The sequence below is a fragment of the Gracilinanus agilis genome, chromosome 2 (assembly GCF_016433145.1).
Source record: "Gracilinanus agilis isolate LMUSP501 chromosome 2, AgileGrace, whole genome shotgun sequence".
Taxonomy (NCBI): Eukaryota; Metazoa; Chordata; class Mammalia; order Didelphimorphia; family Didelphidae; genus Gracilinanus; species Gracilinanus agilis.
Window position 1 is genome coordinate 607,874,731 of NC_058131.1, and position 26,693 is coordinate 607,901,423.

At 35.5% G+C, this 26,693-nt stretch overlaps 1 protein-coding gene across 1 annotated transcript in view; it reads right to left on the reverse strand.

Moving 5' to 3' along the window:
* ADAMTSL3 (ADAMTS like 3) overlaps positions 1 to 26,693 on the reverse strand; it is a 616,185-nt gene that overhangs the window by 29,066 nt on the left and 560,426 nt on the right. Inside the window, exons 22-23 of the mRNA XM_044660156.1 lie at positions 7,422 to 7,604; positions 4,660 to 4,779 (exon numbers count right to left, since the gene is read on the reverse strand). Of these exons, the coding sequence (XP_044516091.1) occupies positions 4,660 to 4,779; positions 7,422 to 7,604 (303 nt within the window). The remainder of the gene's footprint in view (positions 1 to 4,659; positions 4,780 to 7,421; positions 7,605 to 26,693) is intronic.

A 26,693-nucleotide genomic window follows, 5' to 3' on the forward strand; every position in this document is an offset into this window, starting at 1 on the left:
GAGAGAAGGATAGAAAGAGTGGGCCCTAGAGTTCTATGCCAGCTTGGATTAAAGTTCCATTCTTATATCATCTTCCTCTCATTCATTTTCACTCTAAGTCCATCTTTATTATGGAGACAGATTTTTCCAGGGATCTCAATAATTGTCCAGGTTTCCCAACTCAATCTTCTCTTTTGTTTGGAAAAGATGGTGGGGATGAAAAAGAAGGGCCCCTTTCAGAAGTGCTGGGGTGGGAAATATCTACCTCATTGGGGTAGTACGTATAAGTGTGGACAAGTTGGAACATAGTAGTGTGTTTTCTTCTTCTTTTGGTAAATGGCTCCTAAGGGAATATTTTAGCTACCAAGGACAGCTTCAAAATTCAGGCTCATGAAAGCAGACTGTTGAAAACTGCTGTGTTCTGGAGCACTTTACTAGTATATGACCAACAGGCATCATTAGAGAGCACCATGGCAATAGGTGTTATAAAGAAATAAGAGGGTACTATACTCCTAGGGGATATATATATATGGATACTGGTGAGGGAAGCTGTGTCTTTGTATTTCCCTAGATTGCTGGTGACTGGGGAATACCAACTCAGTCACCTTTGCTTACTGGTATAATTCCCTTTTCTAAATAATAGTGCCCAGGTAGGACCCTAACTGGTTAGTGGATGGGTAACCCTTCAGGTCCCACCTGGGGTTAGATCAATTATTAGCATTGGGCTCTGATTAGCCTTGGATCACATTGTTCATCTGACTGTGTTTGCTCCCTCCCCAAGGGTCATGATATAATGACCACTCAGGAAGTTACTTATTAAATATTTATCTTTGATCTTAATTAGGGAAAGGATTATCAGGATATGGATTGGAGATTGGAGACCCTGTCAAACCATTATCTATAGGCTATAATCCCTCAGGACTGGAGGCTTATTGATTTATAAAGCTGGAGCTCTTGTTCTTCACAACCCCTCTGATTCAGCTTGACCACTGCCAAAGCAGAGAGACTGCTCTGCTGGATGTAGTTGTATTGATGATTTCTCTCTTAGCTTCCTATTGTCAGTTTGTGATGTGTTAGCCTGCACAGCCTTCAGGAAGTAATCACCGTTAAGGAACCACCCTTCTTCTTCTTATACCTCCCTCCTTTTGATCACCACCCGGGCCCAGAGATCTAAATAGCTATGATGATTCAGATGCCTAAAGATCTAGGGAGATTCAGAGAGAACCAATGACCAAATGGCCAGAGACCCAAAGATCAATGGTCAAGGACCAAGACCCCAAAGAGCAATGGTCCAAGGCCCATCTCAGATGGCTGTTGGGGTATTTATACTCTCAGGCCAACCAACTTTTGCCCCTGTCTCATGGCATCTGGGAACATTCCAATGTCTCCAACTGTCTCCCTTGCCAATCAAGGTGAGACCAACATTCCCAGGGTTTGAAAATAACATAGGGTATTTTAATCCTTTGATTTAAAACAGTCACAGAATAAAATAAGGTATTCTTATCATTTAAAAGTTCCTAGGTACCAAAAATATATTTAGAATAGAAATATATGTGTCTGAGATTATGAGGTTTTCTAGAGAATAATTGGTGGCCATCTTCACATGGGTAAAACAGATAAATGAAATCCACAAATAATATAGAATCTTGGGGGCAACTAGGTGACTCAGTAGGTTGAGAGCCAGGTCGACAGATGGTCCTAGGTTTAAATCCGGCCTCAGACTCTTGCTAGCTGGTTGACCCTGGGCAAGTCACTTAACCCCTATTGCCTAGCCCTTGCCACTCTGCTGCCTTGGAACCAATATGTAGTATTGGTAAGACAGATGGTAAGGTTTGTTGTTTTTTTTTTAAATCTAGAACCTTCAGTAGAGTCAACAAGCTCCACCTATCAAACTTCCCATTAGATATACTAACAATCCAAAAGGATTGAAATGGGTTTCCCCCTCTTTTCTTTTCCCATTGGCTAATAAGCAGTGACAGGAGTAGTAATAATAGCAACTGACATATATATTACATTTATGGTTACAATACATTTTATGCACACAATCTCATTTGATCCTCACAATTTGGTGAAAAAGGCAAGTTACTGAAGTGGAAAAAGCTTGGAGTTCACACAGATATTCTTTCATGTAAGTGGTAGCTCCTAGATAGGGCTTTCATGATGCCTCCAGTTGTTATAGCCCTATACCAACCAATGAAATTATGATGTATTAACCAATCAATTGTAGAGGCTTATCTCTTAATTTCCCTCCTCTCATTAGACTACAAGCTCCTTGTGGACAGCGATTGCTCCTTTATTATCTTCATTATTTATTTATTTATTGCTTTCTTTATTTCCAGCTTTATTATTTTTTAGTGCTCAGCACATAATGGGTGAAAGCTTAGTGAATGAATAAACTAAGTCTTAGCTTTGTGACTGGGCAAGTCAAAATTTCTTTGAGTTCCTCCTTCCACACCTGAACAATTGAAACATTTGCCTTACTCATTTGACATCATAGTGAGGATAAAGTGAGTAAATGGATTTTTTTGTATACCTTAAAGTATGAAATTCAAAACAACAAACATTTATTATATATTGGTCATCCTTATTTTTCACATAATGAAATAATATTCAGAAAAGTAAACTAACTCATCCTATGCCATCCAGCTAGTAAGTGGTACAAAAGAGACTTGAAACGAGGTTTTCTGACTATGTTCAGAGGAGAGAATAAAGATACTGATAAAATCTCGCACTTGGGTCATCATTAACTGAATAATAGTAAGAAATTGACACAGTGTGTGGTGAAAAAATAGTGAATAAAAGAAGAGAAAGAACAGGACATGCATTTCTACAGTAAATGTTCCATGCTGATATTTCCCTAAGCAAAAAATGGCTTTGAGTCATTGAACAAAAAACGTTTGTATTGTCTCCTAAACTACTGAGAGACAAAAATTGCTTCCATGACTAAACCCTAGCTAAAGGACTTTCCTTCAGGCCCCAAATATTCTCATTGGGAATATTCTCATTCTCATTCTTTGAAGAACCAACAAATGGTGTTTCTTTGGTGTGACCATCCAGGACAATCTCAAAACCAACAATACTGCAAGATATTTGATTATAGTTGTTATTTTAGACTTTCTCTTCCTCTCTTTTAGTGTGCATGGATAAAAGCAATATATTCTTCTACACACAAAAATAATTCTATTAAATAACAGAGTGATGCTTAACAGTTGTTTCTATTATTTATAAAACGGTCACCAGAGATGATGTTTTCTTCCCTTTGCTTTCAATGGATATGCAAGAACCCACAAAATCCCACTGAATCCATGGTTTCCAAAGGTTTTATGTCATCTAACTTGGCCTCACTTGAAGTACCTTTTTTGCCAAAGTCCTAGTGAATTGAATACCCATATATTTGGCACCCTTTCACACTGTTATATCTTCATTCAACCACCCAGATCTTTGCTGCCAACCCAAATGTCTCAGTTAGCCATTGTTGTGTAATTGTTTCTTTGAGAGATGGGAGACTAAAGTTCACAGCATGTAAAACAATGCACAAGAAATCAGATTATTTCATTGCTAATTGTCTCATCTTCAATCAAGCTAGGGAGATTTAGTCTTCTTGAGTCTATACCATTATTTTTGTCTAAGAGAAAGGCTTCATATGGCTCTCTTCTTCTAAGTCATGCACAGTCTCTAGCTCTACCCAGTTTCTGGTCTGCCTTTCAAATATTACTGACAGAATTACAAGAAGCACCATTCTCTACCCTTAGTTGGAAATGAATGCTGTTACTTGTCTCTGTCCTGTTATACCTTCCTGTGATTAACATATCATTATTTATCTTTTCCACCAGGAAGAATAGAAATATGCAGATAATACATATAACAAGAGATCATATCCATCACCATTGCACCTTAAAATTTATTAGAAAATGCTACATTAGAACACAGGAAGCTCATTTAAATACTGGGTAAACACCTTGTTGTGAATCTTGTCTTTTACTAGTCTCATTTATTGGGGAAACTGTTTGTGTGCTACAATTTGCTATAAAGATAGTGCTGTTTGGGCCCAAAGTTTCATCCTAGAAATCAGGCTAAAAAGTTTAATTCTGATAGATGGAAAGGCAAGGAAGGTTTAGACCCAATTTTACTCCATTGATGTTGGCTTTGGGATCAGAAGACGCAGGTCTTAGCATTGCTACTTACTGGATGTTTAATTTAATTTCTCTGAGCTTCCGTTTCCTTATATTTATATTCTCCCTATCTCCTCACAGGTTGCTGTGACAATCAAATGAAAAAATGAACAAAAAATCTCTTTGTAAGTATGAAGCACTATACACACATCAATTATTACTTAGGGCTAGAGATTGGGATTGGACCAATGATCTGTGTGAGGAAAATCAATTCAGGTCAGCACTTCTTCTACAATTTACAGTTCTAGACTTGCCTACAACTCTGAGAAGTTCAAATGATTGGCCTAGGATCACACAGCCAGAATGTGTTAAGAGTAGAAACTCACATTTAGGTTTTATTGGCTCCAAGGTCAGCTCTCTATCCATTCTTCCACACATTCTACTATTATTTAATCATTACTACATGCTAAATACTTATGAGAGTCTTTTAGCCAAAAATAATCTTGGCTGAAATGACCTGCTGAAATGTTATTTTAAATAAAAAATACCAAGAATAAAAATAACTTACCTATATGGAGCATTTGTCCAGTTGTCAAGCTTGAGATACTTGTACTGATGTTGGATGATATTAGAACATGTTTCTTGTTCCCTTTGGGCAAAGTTACTTTCATATCTGGGTATCTTGGTCCTGAAGATTGAAATATAATTTTTACTAGAAATCATGCTCAAGTATTATTCTAATTTGGAATTTTTATTCCTATTTACTTGCTAGAGAACAGTCCTTCCTCATTCTGAACACTTACCCAAAACTCACCCATTAGTCAATGGTACCACACATAATAGCCATGACACAGCATACATAATCATGTAGATGCTCACTCTGGCACCTGACTACTGTAAATGTTCTGAATATTCTTCCCAAGAGTGTTCAAGTACTATGAGGGCAGAGATTTTTCCTTCATTTCCCCTTCGTATCCTAAGGATAGTGCCTTACACATATTGGGCATTTCATTTCAAGTAAATTCAGCAAGCGTTTTATTGTGTGCCTATTATATATAAAGCACCACTCCATGTGCTAAGAATTCAGAAACAAAAGTGAAATAACCTCTAACTCGAGTGGCTTAAATATTTATCAAAGTGAGTGGGGTAGAGAGTGGTTCTAGCAGAGAGCTGCTATAGATGAATGTGCATCTCATAACTCTATCCATGGCTGAATGTGAAAGCCCCTGCAATGGATAATACCACACTGTTCCATACTGTGACTTATCTAAGAGGCAGTACTGCATGGTGCACAGAGTGCCAGACTTGGAATGAGGATTCTTTGAGTTCAAATCTTGTCTTAGATACTCATCAACTGTGAGACCAGAGGCAAGTCATTTAACCTCTTAAGACTACCAGTTTCCTCATCTCTAAAATGTAGAGAATAATACTGTTGGTACTTACCTTAAAGGTTTGTTTTAAGGATTAAAAGTATTAATATTTGTAAAGCACTCCTTATACTTTGAACTACTATTTAAATGTCAACAGCAGCTATTATTATTATTGGTGATGTATAGAATAGGGGAATGGAAAATATTTGATATCTTAGTCCATATACCATTTCTATCAAGTGGGGTGAAGAAGCATAAGCATTTATAAAGAATCTTGGTCTATCCATTTGCTCTCCTGAAATTATAAGAGTTACACAGATGTAGAGAAAGCAAAAATGTTTTAAGAGAAAAGAGACCCTTTTATGAAGATGGTCTATAAGAGAAAGTAGTAGAATGCAGAGATAAAAGAACAAAATCATGGATAGGAAAGGCCCTTGGCCAAATTGCAGGGATTGGCTAAGGGTCTTTGATTGCCGCTTCTCATATTCCCTTTTGACAATATAGTGCATTGATGATATACCCTCCTTTATTCACCTACCCCAATCACCTAGTTAGCTAGTGATTTCTGTACTATGGAGCTCTTCTCAGGTTTGTTCCATCCCCTTTCCCAAGCCAGCTCTATGATTGCAACATTTCTTCTCTCTTCTTCTTGTCACAATTTACCTCTCTGTTTCTTTCTAAAATTAGCTAGCTGTCATGAATGAAAGCAATTTAATCTAGTAATTCACACTACAACCTATTCAACTCATTAGACTTGAGAGTTAATGCCACCTTAGTCACTCATTCAAAAAGTGACATCCTGGTGTTTTCTCCTGTTTCTGTTTCTTTATGTGTAAAATATAGATAATAGCTCTGACATGAACATTAAGAGGTCTGAAGTCTTAATCATGAAGTATTTATTAGCCCCTACTTTATGCTAAATGTTCTGGAGATACAAGAAGAATTTCAAATGCTGGCTGTTATCCATTCCTGGAATGCTCTACCTTTTCCCCTTCTGCCTCCTGGATTCCTTGAAGACTTAGCTCAAAACCTCCCTTCTGGAGGACTCCTTTCTTAGGCATCACAGATGCTAATATCTTCTCTTTTAATGGTTACCTTTAATCCACTCTCTGTGGACACTCTGTGTCTCTCTTTCCCTTAAAAGTAGGAACTTATGTCCCATCTCTGTATCCTTACCACTTAGTACAGAACCTAACACATAATAGGAGCTTAATAAATGTTTATTGATTGATTAATAAATGCTTCTTGACTATTGACTGAGAATAGAAGGTCTCTGACCTCATGGAGGTGATAATCTAATTGGGATGATGATACTAATGCACAATAATAATAAAACCAACTATTATTATTTTAACTAATATCTTTACAGTGCTTTAAGGTTTGAAAAATATTTTACACATATTATTTGAGGGAGCAATAATTAGATAATGTTAAAATGTAAGTGCCTTGAGAGATTATGGATCAGAGTGGTCAAGAAAGTCTTCATAGAAGAGATAAGAATCAATCTAGGACTTGATTGGCAGAGAATAGGAAATATAGTCTAGATTAAGAAACGCTATGATGTGAGATGTGTATACTAGAATAAAAAGACTAAACAGAATGGAATATCTATTATGGAAAGTAGTGGCAAATGAAACAGGATAGATAGGATAGATCCACGCTTGTAAGGGCTGAGAAACCCAGGCAAAGAAGTTTTAGACTTGATTCAGTAAGCAAGAAGTAGGGGAGTGACATGCTAAAAACAATAATTTGTAAGAGAGTTAATAAAAAGTACATAGGAAATGTTACTCAGACATTGCAAAAGAGCTAGATAGATTATTTGGCAAGAACGACAATAATAAAATGCCTTTCAATTCTCACTCCCTAACTTCTGGACAAAACTGGAATACAACTCCCCCTAAAAGTAAAAAAAATTATAAGTATCTCACAAGTATGAAAACAATGAAAATTATATACTTACCAAACAAGTGAAGAACAGATGCTGCCATTGCTTTTCCGAGGGCATTGGTAGCCGTGCACACATATGTTCCCTCATTTTCAAGTGAAACTTTCTTCAACAATAGGGACCCATTGAAAAGTAAGAAAGCATTATCACTCAGGGATCCTCCCCTTTTAAACCAAGTAATATCGGGCTGAGGAATACCTTAAAAACAAAAATAAACAAGCCAAAAATATATCTTTTAATATCAATCATAATGTGCCAAATCATTCAAACTTTATTACTTTATACAATGAGAACAAAAATCCATCCAGACCTTAGCACAATGGATAATGAATAAAATAATAAAACCAGACAGAGATAATTTATCCTATTTCATTTTATAGACAAGGAAAATAAGACCCAGGTAAAGAGACTTGTTCAAGGAGACACAGGCATTAAGTGGTAGGTACTTAAGAAATCCTTATTGATTGGCTGATTCCAGAACTTATGAGCTCATGTTTTCCATTTCTCCTTATATCCAAACAACCAGACTTTTGGCTTATCCTACCAACTTTTCATTTCTTTTTCAGGTGGCTGTGTTCCCATGCAATCCAATTCGCAAGTCAGTCCGTTTATTGTTTCTCATCTTTGACACATGATCTGACCAAAGCCATCAGTGCCTCTGGTTCATATGCCACCCATTTGCCTTTTTTTTTTTGCAGGGCTTGACATTTGTGTCATGTGAATATACGAGAAGAGGGAGCAAGGCAGCTCAATGGATTGAGTGCCAGGTCAAGAAACAGGAGGTCCTGGGTTCAAATCTGACCTCAGACATTTCCTGGCTGTGTCACCCTGGGCAAGTCACTTAACCTCCACTGCCTAGCCCTTACCACTCTTCTGCCTTGGAACCAATACACAATATTGATTCTAAGATGGAAGATAAGGGTTTAAAAATATACAAGAAGATTCTATACTGGATGACTATCAGTTTTTACTAATTGCTCTTTATTGGGACCAATATTTTGATGTGCAGATCATTATAGGAAATACTATAGGCTTGGAAATTTCTGTGTGATCTTCTTGGGTGCTTCATGATTGGCAAACATTGAAATGAAATGAACATAGGCCATCTTGCTTTTTCTGATACCTTCTTGGTTCATTCTTACCCAAGATGATGACTGAGGCAACTTTCAATATTTCTTAGAATATTATGGCTAAAAGTCCAAAGATATTTAAGGATTAAATATTGGCAGAGGAGATTTCTTTTTGCTTTAGGAGTCTGTTTAGAACTAATATGTTAAATTAATAGTTTAGAGTAGGGGTCAGTGAAACTATTGCCACCTGTTTTACTATGAGCTATCAGTGTGTGGACTGTAGTTTGTCAACTCCTGGTTTAGAAGAATGAAAAAAATAATGATTTTCATGGCTTAGTCAATAAAACATATATATTTCTACACATACATAGGTAGTTTTTATTGTACTAAATGAGTATCAACTTCTGAATGCTTAAGCTGACTTTAGAAACAATTCAAAACATTTTTCTGGAAACCCCTAGATAATAGCTTGTACTTCAGAACTCAAATCCAGTTAACAATTAAAGGGGGAGGAACCTGGGGCAATTTAGAAACAGAACTATACTAAGAGCTGAAGAAGGATTCTAGTATTCACTCTACCATAGGCTAATTATCCACTCACATCATTTTACCTCTCTGGGCCTCAACTGCCTAGGAAAAAAATTTAGAACTAATGATATTAGCTTTGTCTACATTTTATACTCTAAATGTAAAGGGCTGGACTAAATGATACCTTGAGATCTTTTCCAGCATATTTATATATGCATATTTATATGTGTGTGTGTTTGTGTGTGTTTGGTTTTATCTCCTTTCCCTATTATCCAAGGATACATTTTCAAATAAAAGTCAACTGCCCTGTCTTATGTAATCTTTTTTCTAAGCTATATTCTCCCATTGACCAGCAGTATCTACTGAGAAATTACTACTTCCCTGAATATCTAAAACATGCAATTAAGAATATAAATCTAGTGGAAAGGAACAATGATATATCCCAATGACAAATTTATGTCTGTGGTTTACATTGTCATATTCTTCCCATAGCAAAAATGATAGCATTTTAGCAAAAGGTCCTGCATTTATTCAGATATGTAGTCAGATAGACTATTTGTGAAAAAAGAATTTGTTAGACAAGCAAATTCTTGTTGGGTCTTTTATAACCCACTCAAATGCTTTAGAAAACATGCAAAAATTAACACACTAATTTAAGCATTTATCTTTGGATAAAAGTGGAATCTATATTTTTTTAACCAAGTTCTAGTAACTACATCTGATTCTATATTTTAATGAATCAGTGATGGCCACTTCTGACAGAGGTACAAACTGAACCTCATCCAAGATTTTTTTATCCGTGGAAAGTTCTGACTGTGCCCTTCCAATATACTACTGGCTTAGAAAGCCTAGAAAAGGCTTTTTAATATTTAGTGGGCACCATTGCGGCACTCAGAGTGTCAATCTGTTATTTCTTAATCCTCATTTAATTGTCCAAGAATTTATTCATATAAATTGTAGATTTAAGAATTTATTTATCTCACTTATTTAGCACTGTAGTTTTACAAAGCATTTTTCTCACAACAATCCTGAGAAGTTAACAAATGAAGAAATTGTATCTCAGGGTAATAAGTAACTCGTCTAAGGTCAATAAGCTAATAATTTGTCAGAGGTGGAATCTGAAACCAGATCTTTTATCCATTTCCAATTCTCTTGCCATTATAAGAGGTGGAGGATAATTTAAAGGTCATTAATTCAATATCCCAAACAATGGAGTCAAACTCTCTATAACATTCCCTAGATTATGATTTTCCCTAATTGTGCATTTAAATTTGTGAAGCTCTTCCAGAATTACAACATAGATTTTAATTTGAAATCTTACATTTCATAGAGATTATTTGTAAAGAGTTTTAAAGTTTACAAAATATCTTCCAAAAATCTGTGAGTTAGTAGTATATTATTATTTCTAAATTGAAGATATGGAAACTAAGGATCAGAGAGTCATTCAGATAGTAATTGTAGAGAAGAAATGAGTGGGAGGAAGGCAGGGGGAAGAATGAGGTATAGATTTTTAGGCATGGCTGATGTGAGAATTTGTTTCTCTTAGGTAAGTATTTTTATTATAATTAATTGCATATGTACAATAAATTGTAGATTACATTATTTTCTTACATATTATATTGTTATATTTTTTAAAAATAAAAATAAATTGTAACTTTAAAAAAGAACCAAAAAAAGTCAAAGCATCATTGAAGTGTTTATTATGAGACAGGCACCTTATAAGAACTGGATATACAAAGAAAGGCAAAAGACAGTCTCTGTTGTCAAGAAGCTCACTATCATAAAGAACACTTAGTCTCTTTAACTAGATCCTTTTCAACTCCTCTTTTGTTTTTTTTTTTTTGTTTTGTTTTTTTCTATTAAAAGAAAGAAGGGCAGGGGACAGACTACTGGATCTAGAGACTGAAGACCTGTGTCCAAATCCTGGATCTTCCACTCACCATAACCTGTGCCACCGTGGGCAAATCACTTAACATCTCTGGACATCTATTTCTTCATCTGTAAAATGAAGGGGAACCAGTTGGCTAGATGATCTCTAAAACCCTTTCCAGGTCAAACTCTATGGTTCTATTACTTTTAGGTTGGAAAGGACAAAAGCAAAAATAGTCAAAGAGTAACTGAAATCCCAAGTAACTGTTGAGGCTGCAAGAAATCTTCTAGTTTCTCTTGATGGGTCCAAACTCCATGACCTAGACAAACTATCTCTATGACACTGAAGAATTGGCAGATATGATTGCTGAATTACCATCTATGACTTCTGAAAGATTTTGGAGAATAGCAGAAATATCTAGGAATGGGCAAGGGCAATTAACACAATTTTCATAAAAGGGAACAGAATTTGCACTATTATTGTGCTATATCTCAATTAGTTTGTTCATTTCTTGTACTCCTATAAACTAGTATGATTTGCATTCTCTGAGATATCTGAGGTTTTCATGATGGCCATAGGGATATTTATTTATATCTCTTTGTACATGAAATTACAGTGATCCTTGTTACACTGAAAGCTTATTTTACTCTAATTCTCTTGCAACCAAGTCAAGGCATCTTGATTTATTTATTAAGCACCTACACTATGTCAGACTCTAAGGGGTAGGGATACAAAGAAAAGGAAAAGACAGTCCTTGTTCCCAAGGAGCTCACAGTCTATTGGTGGAGACAACACGTAAATAACAATGGACAAACAAGCTATATGCAGGATAAACTGAAATCAACAGAAGAAAGGGCTAGAGTTAAGGGGGATTGAGAAAGGCTTTTTGTAGAAGGTGAGATTTTAGCTGGGACTTGAAGGAAACTAAGGCAACCAGGAGGCAGGGGAGAGGAAGGAGAGAATACCAGACATCAAAGTCAGCCAATGAAAATATCCAGAACTGGGAGATGGAGAGTCTCAGAAAAGCAGAGTTTTTTAGTGGATAAAATGATACCTGACTGAGACATACAGTAGAAAAAAATATCAGTGGTGTATTAAAATTTGTTATGAACAGTGAAGTTTTAGTAGTTTTGTTTTTATAACAGAATGACAGCAAACTGACAATAGCTTGGTAGAGCCGTATAGCTGTAGTTTTCTATTCTTATTTCTTAAAAATTTTAATGCCCTTACTTCTATTTTAGAATTAACACTAAGTTCGGGTTCTGTAATGTTCAGAAATGGGCAGCCATTTTCTGTAGGTACAAAAAAGCAGTTTACCACTTAGGAACTCAGAACCTGGCAAAGCAGCCCTGGGCATGTGCCAAGGTGACAGGGACAGGGTATAAATTGAAATCCACAGACCCCTCAGTGTCTCATTTTTCTCCTTGGGTTAGGGAGGCAGGAGGTGACAGATTGGGCCCCAGGAGGCGGGAATTTTTGATATAGGCAGGCAGGCAGGGTCAACCTTCATTGCTAGCCATATCAAACACCTTTTATTGGCATAGCCAATAAGCATTATTACCAATCAAGATTATTCAGCAAACAATAAGAATTACAATAGTATCTGACCCAGAGACTTCATAGCCCTGGGTTCAGAATCAAACAGCTTCAGAGTCAGAGAGAGACCCCCAAGGTTCCTTTGTTCACTGCACCTTAGGGAACATTTTCATTTTAAGTATTTATTTAGACTTATAATATTTAGGAAAGATTATTCAGGGTTTCTATCACCCACTCTTCTACTCCCAAATTACCCATCGTTCAATTTACCAAATAAACCCAGTTTAATCTCTAAGCCTATAGTGATCTTAAAACGTCAACAACTTACTTTGATGACAATATCTGTAATTGTATAGCCAGATCCTGATAACATCTTAAATTAGTCATAGCCACTTCAAGCTAGTGCTAACCTTATAAATATAACCAAAGGTTTCAGGAAATCAACATTCAACTTCCTGGTTACCTTCTATCCAACTGACAGCCAGAAACTGGTTCCTAAGGTTTTATGGTTAGCTAGAGAATTCTCACTCTTAAAGGAAGCTTAGCCCAGCTTGTGTGGGAATCGTCTTATTCTCATATCAAGCTGTGCTACTGGGCTTCTCCTGAGTTATCCTATATACTACCTTAACCCCCTACTGGTCATAACAGTTCCAAAGCAGAAGGGTGGTAAAGTCTAGGGTCAAATGGCTAGGAGGTATCTGAGACTGCATTTAAATCCAGGTCCTTCTGACCCCCGGCCTGGCACTCTATCCTTAGTGCTACCTAGTGGCCCCTATTCCTTAATTTGATCGTTTTTTTTTATCACATGTCTAATATGTAAAAGATATTGAGAAACAAAAAACTTAACAGTGCCTTTACCCTCACAAAACTTGAAAGCTGCCCCTGGATTTAAAAGCAGAAAACTAAAGGCACTTGGTAGTTTCAACCTTTCCCATCATACTACTATTTAGAAGCAAATTTCTGAAGCATCTGACATCACCTTATTCATTCTTTTTCCCCATTGGCATTTAAGCTGGATAATCTCTTTGGCCTCATGCTTTCTATGGAGTATAACATCTCAAAAATAGTTCAGGATTTGCCTCCTTTTCTCTGCTCTTAAAGTATCACTGGTTTCCTGAGATATTGGAGACAAAGGCAGAAGGAGTAAGGTAATAAGAGTGGTATGTGTCATTCTTGTTGGGAAGATCTCACTTTCTGAAGGCCCTGAGGAAATGAGATGCTGAAGAATTAAGATTTTGAAATAAGATAGTGGTAGGGGGAACCTTCTGTGCATTTCCTTTTTTTAAAGCATAAATATTTATTTTTACTTTTTTACATATAACATAATATAATATATAACATTAAATAATATAATACATATGATTCGTTATAAACATGTAATAAATCCTAATAAATAATGATAATATGAATTATGTCTGAGTAATAACTAATAGCATTATTGGCTATTCTTAGCACATCTCATTAACAACATTTAGTGAGCAAATAGTTCAATTATATGAAACTCCTCACAAAATTTTAATAGGAACTCTGATATTACTGGGATATGCTATTTATTTCAACTCTTTAAATACCAGATAAAATTTATCTATAGGCTCATTCCCAATGATTGAGGAGAAGGCAGTACAGTAGAAAGAGCACTTGATCTAGAATCCAAAGACATGGATCTAAATTCTTGAAACAATAGTACAAGTATTATCCCCATTAAGCATTTGGGGAAATTGATATTCAAAGTGGTTATCACTTGCCCAAGGTCATGAAGTTATGTTAGGATGTTAGATTTAAAAAATCATTGAAAGTGTTGAACATTAACTGAGTTTTCTTTCAACCTTTTGATATTTATATAAACATCACTATAAAAAAAAGCAAAACCTCCCAAAACAAAAACAGAAAGCAAATAACGAGAGGGATTGGACTCAAGGATGTCTATGATCATTTTATCCCCTTAAAGTGCAATTGGAACAAGCACTTCCTGTCATTTTATGGACAAGCTACTTATAAACACTCACTTTTTTTCTGTTAGAAATTCTAGGGCAGACTTCTAAAAGCCTTACTTATCCTTAAGTGCCCACTTGAGTTGTCTACTAAGTACTTGGCCTCCCAAGAGATTAAACAGAAAGTATCTGAAGCATTGGGCTTGCTGATTCAGCAAAGGATAATCACAGTAAATTATAGGAAAAGTCCTGGAGGACTCAATACCCATTTCAGTCCAATCTTCAGAACAGCTCCAAGATTCAGAAATTTGTTCACTAAAGCTTCATTTTTCAGTGGTCTCTTTTTTCATCAAATTAGCTAGTTAAGAGAATCAAATTACTATTTCCCAATGGTATTTCACAAAGAGGAACTGTACTGTACCCAGTAATTATAATGATCATATTCACTAATTGCTTCATTTGTATTTGTCTCTTCAATCAGATCTTAAAGAACTTGTAGTGGGCTCTTTGTCTTATAGTAAAGGGCCAATAAGTGACTGTTGCAAGAGAAGGATTTTGGTCTTGTCTCAGCTACTAACTATTGGGCTTGGGAAAACCACTGTATCTTGTGTACGTCTGTCTGCTGCTTATCACCTTTAAGATGGTGGAGCTGAATATGATGTTCTCTAAGATCCTTTCCAGCTCTCATACTACCTATGGTCTAACTCCACTCTAGAAATACAACTTCTACTCCTTGGACCCTGGACTCTGATCAGTGAGTATTCACTTTATTTTGTTTGAGCCTAGGCACACTGGGCTATGACTTCTAAATATCTTCATGCCTCTCCATTCCAGGATAAATGGAACAAAGAACACCCACAGATATGGGGGTACAAAACACTGAGTCATGACAGAGGTATAGACTCCAGAAGCTTGGCTCAAAATTACTATTGGGGCAACCAGAGATCAGGAGATGAGGGAGGAGAATGGGAGAAGAGTTCATTCCAGCCTGCCATATACTAGCCTATTATATAAACACATTCTTGCTAATCAGATTCTAAGTTCTGTTATTTCAAAGAACTAGCATTTAGGACAGTGCCTGGTATATAGGAGGTCCTTAATAAATGTCTCTTTATTGGGCTGTTGTTAAAGATTTGGAAATGATCAGAACCCTCTGCATTTGTAGCCTTCTAAATTCAGAGTCCTAGGAAAAAGGCCAGGACATCTGTCCTAGTTATGGCTCTGACAATTATATAGGCAGTCTAAAGTTCACGTAGGTCACATTCCAAAAATTTATTGTTAGTTGTTTAGAACCCAGAACACATATTCCTAGAGAAATATTATTACTTGTGGTTAGACTTTCAAGTATAGCTGAAAAAGCCTATTTTCAGCATAAAGGGTATTACTAAGCCCTGAGTAAGACAGTAGATAGATTGAAAAATGTATTCAATTGTACTATGGGACTGAACTGTCTCCTAGAGTTTCCACATTCCAGACAATATAGGTAGGAACTGCTTAGCTCCTAGCCCCTAGAAGTGGTATCTGTAGCCTGGTGGAAAAGAGGATTTGGGGAAAAGCCCCAAAGGACAATGCAAAGGCCTATCATGGATATGAGTAGGCTGCAAGATGCTCCCAACAAGGAATGATGAAGGAGAAGTGGCATAAAGGATGCCATTAATGAAATAAACGAGTGAAATGAAAGATGATCACAAAAAAAAAAAAGCAAAACTGGCCAAAGCACTTAATCTACTATAAGATGAAGTTGATGATATCATTATACCTACTTGCATATATAGCCATACCCTAGGTGTCCTAAACTCAGGAATATGCCACTGACATAAACTAGAAGATATGGGGATTGTTTCACTCTTTGGGCTTGTATTCTCAGCATCTAGCATAGTCCACAACACATAGCAGGCACTTAAATGCTCACCAATAGACTGATATTATCTTATATATATTGAACTCCTGAAAGAAAAACTGGGTCAGTTATATATCTGATAAAATTTCTAGATAAATGCCATTATGGATAGAAAGAAAGTGACTTCAAGACATATTATCTGGATGCTATAGAAATATATAGGCAGAATTCTATGCATTCAAATTACCAGAAAATATAAAAGAAATTGAATTTGAATTTTTTCTCCTAATGCTCACAGTTTGTTTGGTTTACTGAAAGCAACTGAAAATATAAATGTTTGCTCCATGTTGAAACAACCACAAAATGTCAAAAATAGTTTAAATTTATTTATCTGACCTTAAAAGGTAGGCTATTTTTCCAGTCTTACAGCAGTTCTGAAATATCCAGTGTTCCATTTCCACAATCCTAAAGTAGTTTTTGGACAGCAAATGTTATGGAAAAAAAGTTCAGGTCTGGAGGGGCTGCAAAACATGTGTTTTAAAAAGTCTGCACTATAGGGTGCCTTTAAAATATTCAGTGTTTAAAAACAAATTTCCTCCAACCTTGAAAGGCCCATGAAATATTCCACACTATAAAAATCTTGGCCTACTCACTGACTGCTCTAAAATACTGGATATTTCATGACAGAGTTCTTCTCCCCTTCAACTGCGTAGCCTCACAGTTTTCTGAATTTCACATTCACAACGGTGAAGACTAATACTTGTATTGGTTATATCTTGTTTGAATATTTGAAAAAAATTGTGATTTCATAAGAATTGAAGCAATCTTATATGGTATGGATGAAATAGAAATACAGTAGTGAGATTCAGAATATTGCTAAAACAGGATTAACAGGATAATCACACTTAGATTAGTGGATAAATTAGTCTCCTTGGTATTCCTTTTGAATTCCTTCGAGGCCACATGACCAGACAAATGTTGGCCTTTGAAGAATTTCCATGTTTTCAAGAAGATACCCATTTTTGTCAACCCAATGTTGTATTTTGAATAAAAATTAATAAGGTCATATCTTTGTAGATGATGTCAGAATACTTTTTTTTCTCGAAGTCTCTCTTATCTATGTCATAAGACCTTTATAAAGAATAATGAGAGGGAGTTATTTATGGGGTAGAGGGAGCAGAGCCAAGATGGCAGAGCAGAAGCAGGGAAAGCTCAAACCACTATGAGAATCCTCTGTAACAAACCTTAAAATAATGCCCCAAAAATGAATAGTGGAGTGAAAGAACCAACAAGGAGACAGAGTGAAACAACTTTCAGGTGGTGAACAACTTGAAAGGTAAGCAGAGAGGGTTTGGTTCACTGGGGTGAAGGGGGAGCACAGCCCACAGGAGGCTATAAAGGAGTACTTGCAGAAGCCAGCAGCAAGCCCCCATCCCATATCTACTGTTCCAGGTCCTGAACCTTGGTCCAAGCCAATTTCCAGACTCTGAGATCCTGCCTAAGCCAACAGATATAACCCTAAATGCTAGCCCCAGCCCAAGAATGTAGTAAGTTCTGGAATCCCAGTGTAAGTCAGTCTGCAGGGCAGTCTATATAAGCCCAGAGGGAGGCCTAAAGCCCCAGCACAAGACAGTCCACAGCTTACTGGACTGTGTAAACCCAAGGTGAAGTTACAAGCCACAGGGCAAGGCAGTCCATAGTGGGCCTGACTTGAGCAAGCCCAGAGTGAGACCAAAAACCCATGCCCAAACATGAGACTAGACTTGGAGCCACAGAAGAGGGTAGCTCATAAATGCTCTGAACTCTGCAAGTCATCAGCAGTGGGGTGGTAGCTTTCAGAGCTTCCAGCCCACAGGCCAATATACCACCATGGTAGAACTGAAACTTGCAGAAACCCGGAAATAGAGTTAAGGGAAGCATCAAGGAAAAACTGAAGTTTAAGAGAGTGGCTTCTCTACCCTGAGAACAGAGCCCACTTTTAAGATAAAAGTGAAAATCAAGAGAAAGGCTTGGAAAATGAGAAAACATTAAAAAAATCTAACCATAGAAATTTTTTATGAAGACAAAAAAGAACAAGGCACAGACACAGAAGGGGCCAATGAAAGCAAAGAAAATATATGCAAAGCTTCAAAAATATACAAATTGGTCTCAGGCTCTGGAAGAGCTTAAAAAGAATTTTAAAAATCAGTTAAAAGAGGTAGATGAAAAATGGGGAAGAGAAGTGAAATCAATGCAAAAAGAAAATAATAGCAGAATTGGTCAAATGAAAAAGGAGGTTCAAAAGATTACAGAAGGAAATCATTCCTTAAAAATTAGAATTGGGCAACTAGATGCTAATGACTTCATGAGACATCAAGAAACAATAAAACAAAATCAAAAGAATGAAAAATCAAAAGAAAACATGAAATATCTCATTAAAAAACAATTAACATAAACAAAAGAAATAGGAGAGACAAGAATTATTGGACTACCTGAAAGCCATGGTAAAAAAAAAATCCTGGATACTATAATACAAGAAATTATCAAAGAAAACTACACTTATATTCTTGAAGAAGGCAAAATAGAAATTGAAAGAATGCACTTATCACCTCCAGAAATGAACTCCCAAATGACAACTTCTAGGAATATTATAACTAAATTCAATCCAATAAAAATTATAATCTATAAAGGTCCATTGAAAGAAAAGTCAGTAATTAATTGGAAACTAAATAATGTAATGCTAAAAAAGGGAGTGGGTCAAAGAACAAATTATAGAAACTATTAATAATTTCATTAATTAGAATGACAATGAGGAGATAGCATATCAAAGTTTATGGGATACAGCCAAAGTTGTATTTTGGGGCAATTTTATATCTCCAAACAATTACCTCAATAAAATAGAGAAAAATCAAATCAATGAATTGGGCATGAAATTAAAAAAACTATAAAAAGGACAAATTAAAAATCCCCAATTAAAGACTAAATTGAAAATCCTAAAAATTTAAGGAAAAATTAATAAAAATTGAAAATAAGAGAACCATTGAGCTAATAAATAAGAGTAGCAGTTGATTTTGTTTAAAAAATATAGACAGAGCATTGGTTAATTTGGTTTAAAAAAGAAAGAAGAAAATAAAATAATCAGTATCAAAAATGAAAAAGGTGAGCTCACCACCAATGAAGAGGAAATTAAAACACTTATTAGGATCTATTTTGCCCAATTACATGCCAATAATCCTGACAATCTAAGTGAAATGAAAAAAAATTACAAAAATAGAAATCGTCCAGATTAAGAAAAGAGGAAATAGAATACTTAAATAATTCTACTCAAAAAAAATTGAACAAACTACCAATGATCTCCCTAAGAAAAAATCCCCAGGACCAAATGGATTCACAAGTGAATTCTATCAAACACTTAAAGAATGATTAATCCCTATATTATTTATTTAAACTACTTGGGAAAAGAGATAGCAATTCTATTATGACACAAATATGGTACTGTTAATCTAAGTCAGGAAAATAAAAAACAGAGAAAGAAATTTCATTAGTGAATGTAGATGCAAATGTTTAAATATTAGCAAGGAGACTACAACAATATAGCACAAGGATTATTCACTATGACCAGGTAGGATTTGTACCAAGAATGCAGTTGGTTTAATATTAGGAAAATTATCAGTATAATTGACCACATCACTATCCAAACTAAAATAAATCATTATTATCTCAATAGATGCAGAAAAAACCTTTGACAAAATACAATACCCATTCCTATAAAAAATACTAGGAAGCATAGGAATAAATGAGTCATTCCTTAAAAAGATAAGTATCTGCTTAAAACCATCAGCAAGTATAATCTGCAATGGGTATAAATTAAAAGCTTTCCAAATAAGATCAGGAGTGAAGCAAGGATGCCCATTACCACCACAATTATTTATATTAGAAATTCTAGTTTTAGCAATAAAAAAAAAGAAAAAATTGAAGGAATTAAAGGAAACTGAACTATTAATCTTTGAAAATGATATGATGGTATAGTTAAAGAATTCTAGAGAATCAACTAAAAGCTCATTAAAATAATAACTTTAGTAAGGTTACAGGATAAATAAAATTAATCCACACAAATCATCAGCATTTCTGTATATTACCAACAAAGTTCAGCAGCAAGTGATAAAAAATGAAATTCCATTTAAAATAACACTAGACAATATAAAATAATTGGTATCACACAGGAATTATATGAACACAATTACATAACACTTTTCACACAAATAAAATTGGGTATAAAAATTAGAAAAAATGTTAATTGCTCATGGGTAGGCCCACCTAATATAATGGAAATTACATTTTTACCTAAATTAATTGACTTATTCAGTGCCATACCAATCAAACTACCAAATAATTATTTTATAGAACTAGAAAAAAATAACAACAAAATCCATCCGGAAGAACCAAAAGTCAAGAATACTGAGGGAATTAATGAAAACAAAAATGTCAAGGAAGGTAGCCTACAAGTACCAGAACTCAAACTACATTATAAAGCAGTAATAGGATGGTAGACCAATGGAACAGAGTAGATATATAATATACAGGGGTAAATGACCTTGACAGCTGAGTGTTTGATAAACCCAAAGATCACAGCTTTTGGAATAAGAACTAACTTGAACAAAGCTGCTAAGAAAACTGGAAAACAATATGGCAGAAATTAGGTATACACCAATATCTCACACCCTAACTATCAATATAAGATCAAAATGGATATATGATTTAGATATAAAGAGTGATATAATAACTAAATTGGGGGAACATAGAATAGTTTAACTGGCAGACTTTTGGAGAATGGAAGAATTTATGGCCAATCAAGAATTAGAGAGCATTATAAGAGGTAAAATGATTTTGATTGTATTAAATTAAACATCTTTTATAGAAATAAAACTAATGTAAACAAAATTAGATGGGAAACAATAAACTGAAAAAACTTTTATGACAAAATTCTTTATTAAAGGCCTAATTTCTTAAATTTAAAGAGAACTAAGTCAGATTTATAAGAATTCAAGTCATTTCCCTATTGACAAACTGCTTATATATATATATATATATATATATATATATATATATATATATATAAGCAGTTTTCAGGTGAAGAAATCAAAGTTATCAATAATCATATAAAAATGTTCTAAGTCACTCTTGATTAGAGAAATGCAAATTAGAATAAGACTGAAACTTACCTCATATCTACCAGATTGGCCAATAAGACAATAAAGGAAATTGATAAATGTTGGAGGGAATGTAGTACAACTAGGACACTAATGCATTGTTGGTGGGGTTGTGAACTGACCCAACCATTCTAGAAGGCAATTTGGAACTATACCTACAGCGCTATAACATCTAATTGTCTCTCTTCCTTTCCTCCCTCCCCCCAGAGTTGGTAAGCAATTTGATTTGGGTCATATGAGTACTATTATGCAAAACATATTTCCATATTGATCATTTTTTGTAAGAGAATAATCACATAAAACCAAAACCTCAAACAAAAAACCAAATAAATGGAAGTAAAAAATCACATGCATTGATCTACATTCAGACTTTGGGAGACAAATCTGTTGGTGCGCAGAACCAATTTGTATGGGGAGAGACAAGGTGTGGGGAAATCAATTAGGAAGCAATAGTTCAGATATGAGATTATATGGACTAGATGGCAATGGAAGTAGAAAGGAAAGCAAGAAATAGAAAGGGAAAAAAATTTGGGACTTGGTAACTAAGGAATTGCTTGGAAGAAGGGGACAAGGAGTCAGAGATTATTCCTGGATGAGAAAAATAAGAAAAGTCAGGAAAGTTCGTTTTAGAGGTAAGATACATATGTTAAGAAATCTAGAGTTTTTAAAAATCTCTTTTGATTGTTTTATTAATTTTAATAGAATTCAAAGAGCAGAATAAGATTTTATTAAGATTCCAATAATAGATTAAGTAATATCTTTCTAAAATAACAGATTAAGAATAAGGAATGAACTTTTATTTGGGATATAATCTGGAGCACCAAAAAACTCAAATCATAAAGTCCTCTCTTTTACATAACATGAACCAATAGAGTTCATGGAGAAAAGGGTGGAAAGTAGAAGGAGAAAAGAATCAGGTTTAGGAATTTAACCACATATAATTCTGCTTTACCATAAATGTTTTCTCAAGACCACATCGAAAGGGAGAAAATTACGAAACCCAGTGGAGGAAGTTAATAATGAATAGAGTCCAATAAGTCTTCAGCAGAATTCATGGGCATATTCCACAGCTTGCAAATCCTGAAATAAATTTGATGATGCAAATCTTTTTTAATGTAATGTCTTTTTTTGTGAAGAGCTCAAAGTACTCTAAACCACATGAATTTGTTCAAAATGAAGAGAAACACAGCATCATTTTCTGGTATCTGATCACACCAGACTGGAATTAGAAAATCTGGTTTGATTTCTGACTCTACAACTTTCTGGTTTTATGATCGATCCTATAGAAGATGCTCAATATCTTTATGCTTCAGTTTCCTCTTATGTAAAAATGAAAATAACCACCCTAGAACTCTTATATGACTTATATGACTCACCTGTAAAGGTCAACACCTGCTAGTGACAAATGTAGATAATGTTCAGTGTCACTATAACCATATAAATACAACATTGACTAGTGGTGCAGAGGATAGTGGGTTGTATTTGGGGCTCAAATTCTGCCTGTGACACTGTTGTGACTGAGGTCGAATTGTTTAAACTCTCCTGGCCTCTCTACATCTCTAAAATGGAGATAATAATACCTGTCATACTTGCCTCATAGGCTCGTTGGGGAAGCTCAAATGAGAACACTGGATGTAAAGTGTTCTGCAAACTTTAAAGTGCTATGTGAATGTTGGTGATTATTATTAAAGGAATTTTGAAGCAGTTAGATGCAGTGAAGAAAGAGGTAGCCAGAGAGACATGGGTTCGATTCTCACATACCGGGAAAGCCTTCCAGACATCCAGGCAATAGACTAAGAGATGCCCATCTGCAATCATAGAGGGGATTTTCCTCACCAGGAATTCACTATACCAGTGAAATCAGTCACAGAACTAGACCAATAAGCAATAATGATAGCAATAGAAATCTTTCTTCTTGCCCCACCATACCTGAATCTCTTTCTCATACTTAAAGCAGATGATTTGTCCTCCAAAATTTACTGTGAAGAATTAAGTTCACTGCATGTGAGCTCTCTGAAAACCTCAGTCTCATTCTTCATTGTTTTCTCTTTCCCTCCTCTCAAAAGGGGTCCTGTCCTTTGCTAAGGCTCACCCCTTTACCTGAGTCTTCCCTCCTAAATTCTCCAGGACTTGTTCTCCAGCATTCATCTTCTCTCTCATACACCTACAATTTCTCCCTCTCCACTGGCTCCCTGTTTAATCACGAACATGCCCAGCTCTCAATCTTAAAAAGCCTTTCCTTTTGACTCTTCTTTAGGACAGCAACATTGGGTTCCTGGACATTCTACCAACAAGACATTGCATGTCTCAGTTCAGGGTATTCTCTCTGGTTGGGTTGGCTTTTCTTCCTGAAATAATCTCCCTTCTTTATGCAGAGTATTGACCTCCCTGGCTTCAAATTCTAACTAAAATTATTCCATCTTCTACAGGAAGCATTCTAATTATAACCCCTCTTTCTTCTAGTGCCAACCCTCTGTTAATTATTTCCTATATTTATCCCATACATAGCTTTGCTTTGCATATATTTATTTGCATGCTGTCTACTAGAATGTAAGCTCCTTGATACTTAGCATAGTGCTTGGCACACAGCAGGCACTTAATAAATGTTTACTGATTGATTATTGATTACTGTCTGGTCCGTTTCCTTTTCCCTAATAAACTATTGGGGAATTGCCTACATTCAATGCTTCTGTTTCCTCACCATTCATTGCCTCCTTGACCTCTTGAAATAGGATGGATTGCACTAGAGTTCTCCTTAATCCTTTCTCTCAAAGATTACCTTTGCCTTTGTGACCAGGCATTTTTTTTTCAACTTTCCTAACCAAGTTGTGCCATTTTGTCTTGCTGAACCCTCTCTACTTTTAAGTTCTTTTTCTCTACTAGGTTTCAGAGACCATGCATTGTTTCAGAGACTATTCTCTTGCTTCTCCTCCTATGTCTAACTGTTCTTCCTTGACTCAAACTTCAGTTTAGGTCTGTGCTCTGATACATTAACAGCAGTATGATTTAACATTTAACTTCTATGGCCCTCAGCTGCTCCTGTTGTAAAAAATGTAAAATATAGATATTAATTCTTGTAAAACTATCTCACAAGATTTTTGTGAGGAAGACAACATGTAAGCCCTAGAGAGCCACATAGATAGGATTTTAAAATTTTGCCTTCCTCTTTATGCTGCATCCTTTACTACATGTGCTTCCTTTTCCCAAGTGCTTATATCATCTGCCATGGAAACAAACCCAACAAAGTAAAACCTTTTAAAATGGGCCCAAAATGGGAAAGGTGAAACTAGAGGAACTATTTTATTGTGGCCCCCTAACATGGACAAGGAGTTGGGCCAAGAATTAGACACTGAGTAGCCTTATTTGCCTTTGGGAAATTGCAAAACTCCTTTAATGACTCCAAATTTCTCCCTGAAACCAAAGTCCTTCTTTTTAATGGCAAAATTCTGCCAGTGCTGTTATATGGCTGTGGTACATTATGTGGAACATTAGAGTCTCTGATGAAGTAAAAATGAGCATAACTCAGAGGTCAATGGAGAAGAGCATGATTTGTGTGAGCAAACAGTAACAGTGCCTACAGCATAGCAGGCAATTAACAAATGCTTATTGAATGACAAATGCTGAAGAATATGTGGGAAAATAGATACTCTAATGTACTGTTGGTGGAGCTGTAAAGTGGCCCAAATGTTCTGGAGAACAATTTGGAGCTATGTCCAAAGGGCTAAAAAATTGCATACCCTTTGTCCCAGTAATACTGCTACTAGGTGTGTATTTCAGAGATCAAAGAAAAAGGAAAAGGACCCACAAATATAAAAATATTTCCAGCAGCAATTTTGGTGGTGACAAGGAATTAGAAATTGAGAATGCTCATCGATTGGGAATGGCTTTACAAGTTGTGGTATGTGTTTGTGATGGAATACTATTGTGCTATAAGAAATTATGAGCAGGATGGTTTCAGAAAAACCTGGAAGACTTATGAATTGATGAAAGGTGAAGTAAGCAAAACTAGGGGAACATTATGAATAGTAATAACAATATTGTAATGATAATCATCTGTGAAACAACTTAGCTACTCTGATCAATACAATAATCCATGGCAATTCCAAAGGATTGATGATGAAAAATGCTATCTACCTTTATAGAGAGAAGTGATAAACTCTGAGTACTGATGGAAGCATATTTTTTTCTTAATTTCTTTTTCTTGCTTTCTCCCCCACCACTCCCCACCAATATGGATAATGTACAAATGTTTTTGCATGACTTCATATGTTAATAGCTATTATATTTCTTGCCTTCTCTATGGGTGGAGAAAGGAGGGAGAGAATTGGGCCTGAAAAGAAAAATAAATTAAAAAAATCTTTTTTATAAAAGAATTGACAAACATGATTACAGAGATGCATGGAAAGACTTATATGAGCTGAAATAAAATGAAGTAAGCAGAGCAAGGAAAACAACGTACACAATGGTTATAACAATGTAAATGGAAAGAATAATAATCACCAAATAATTGAAAATGAATGTTGCAAAATTATAATGACCAAGTTGGTTCCCAAAAAAAGATTTAAGATGACAACTTCTTTTGCTCCTTTCCAGATCTGGGAGTCTGCCTATGTGGAACACTGCAAATAATGTCAGAATTTTTGGATACATAGATCAGTTTTGTTAATTTTTTTATCTTTGCCTAAGAAAATACTTATGGCTCTATGGGAATGAAAAAGAGAATATATGGAGAAATCTGTTGTAAAGAGTTATAAAATGATGTTGATAAAAATCTATTAACAATAAAAGCTTATGGACTGACCTTATAACAATGAATTATGAAAGACAGAGAGAGAGTGCAATAATAATGAGAATAATACTAGCTAGCATGTATACGGATAGCACTTTAGGGTTTTCAAAGAGCTTTTAATGCAATCTCATTTTTTTCTTTACAACAACCCTAGGAGGTAGGTGCAATTATCATCACCATTTTATGAGTGAGGAAACCAAGGCTGGGAAAGGATAAGTGACTTGCCTGTAGTTACAGAGGAATAAGCCTCTAAGGCATGATTTGAACTCAGATTTTCCTAACTCCAAGTTCAATACTCCATCCAGGGATCCACCTAATATGCATCCTTAAAGAAATGTTATGAGGGAAAAAAAAGATGAACTAGTCACATGGTCCAAGTAGGGGACTAGCCAGCAGACAGCTCAAATGCTCTACCTTTATCATTTCAATGTTGAAAGCAAAGGAGGCATATCGGGTAGATGGCAAATGATGAATGCACTACTGAATTGGGACAAGAATCTCACAGGACGGCAGGCATGAATTGGTTTCAAGCTG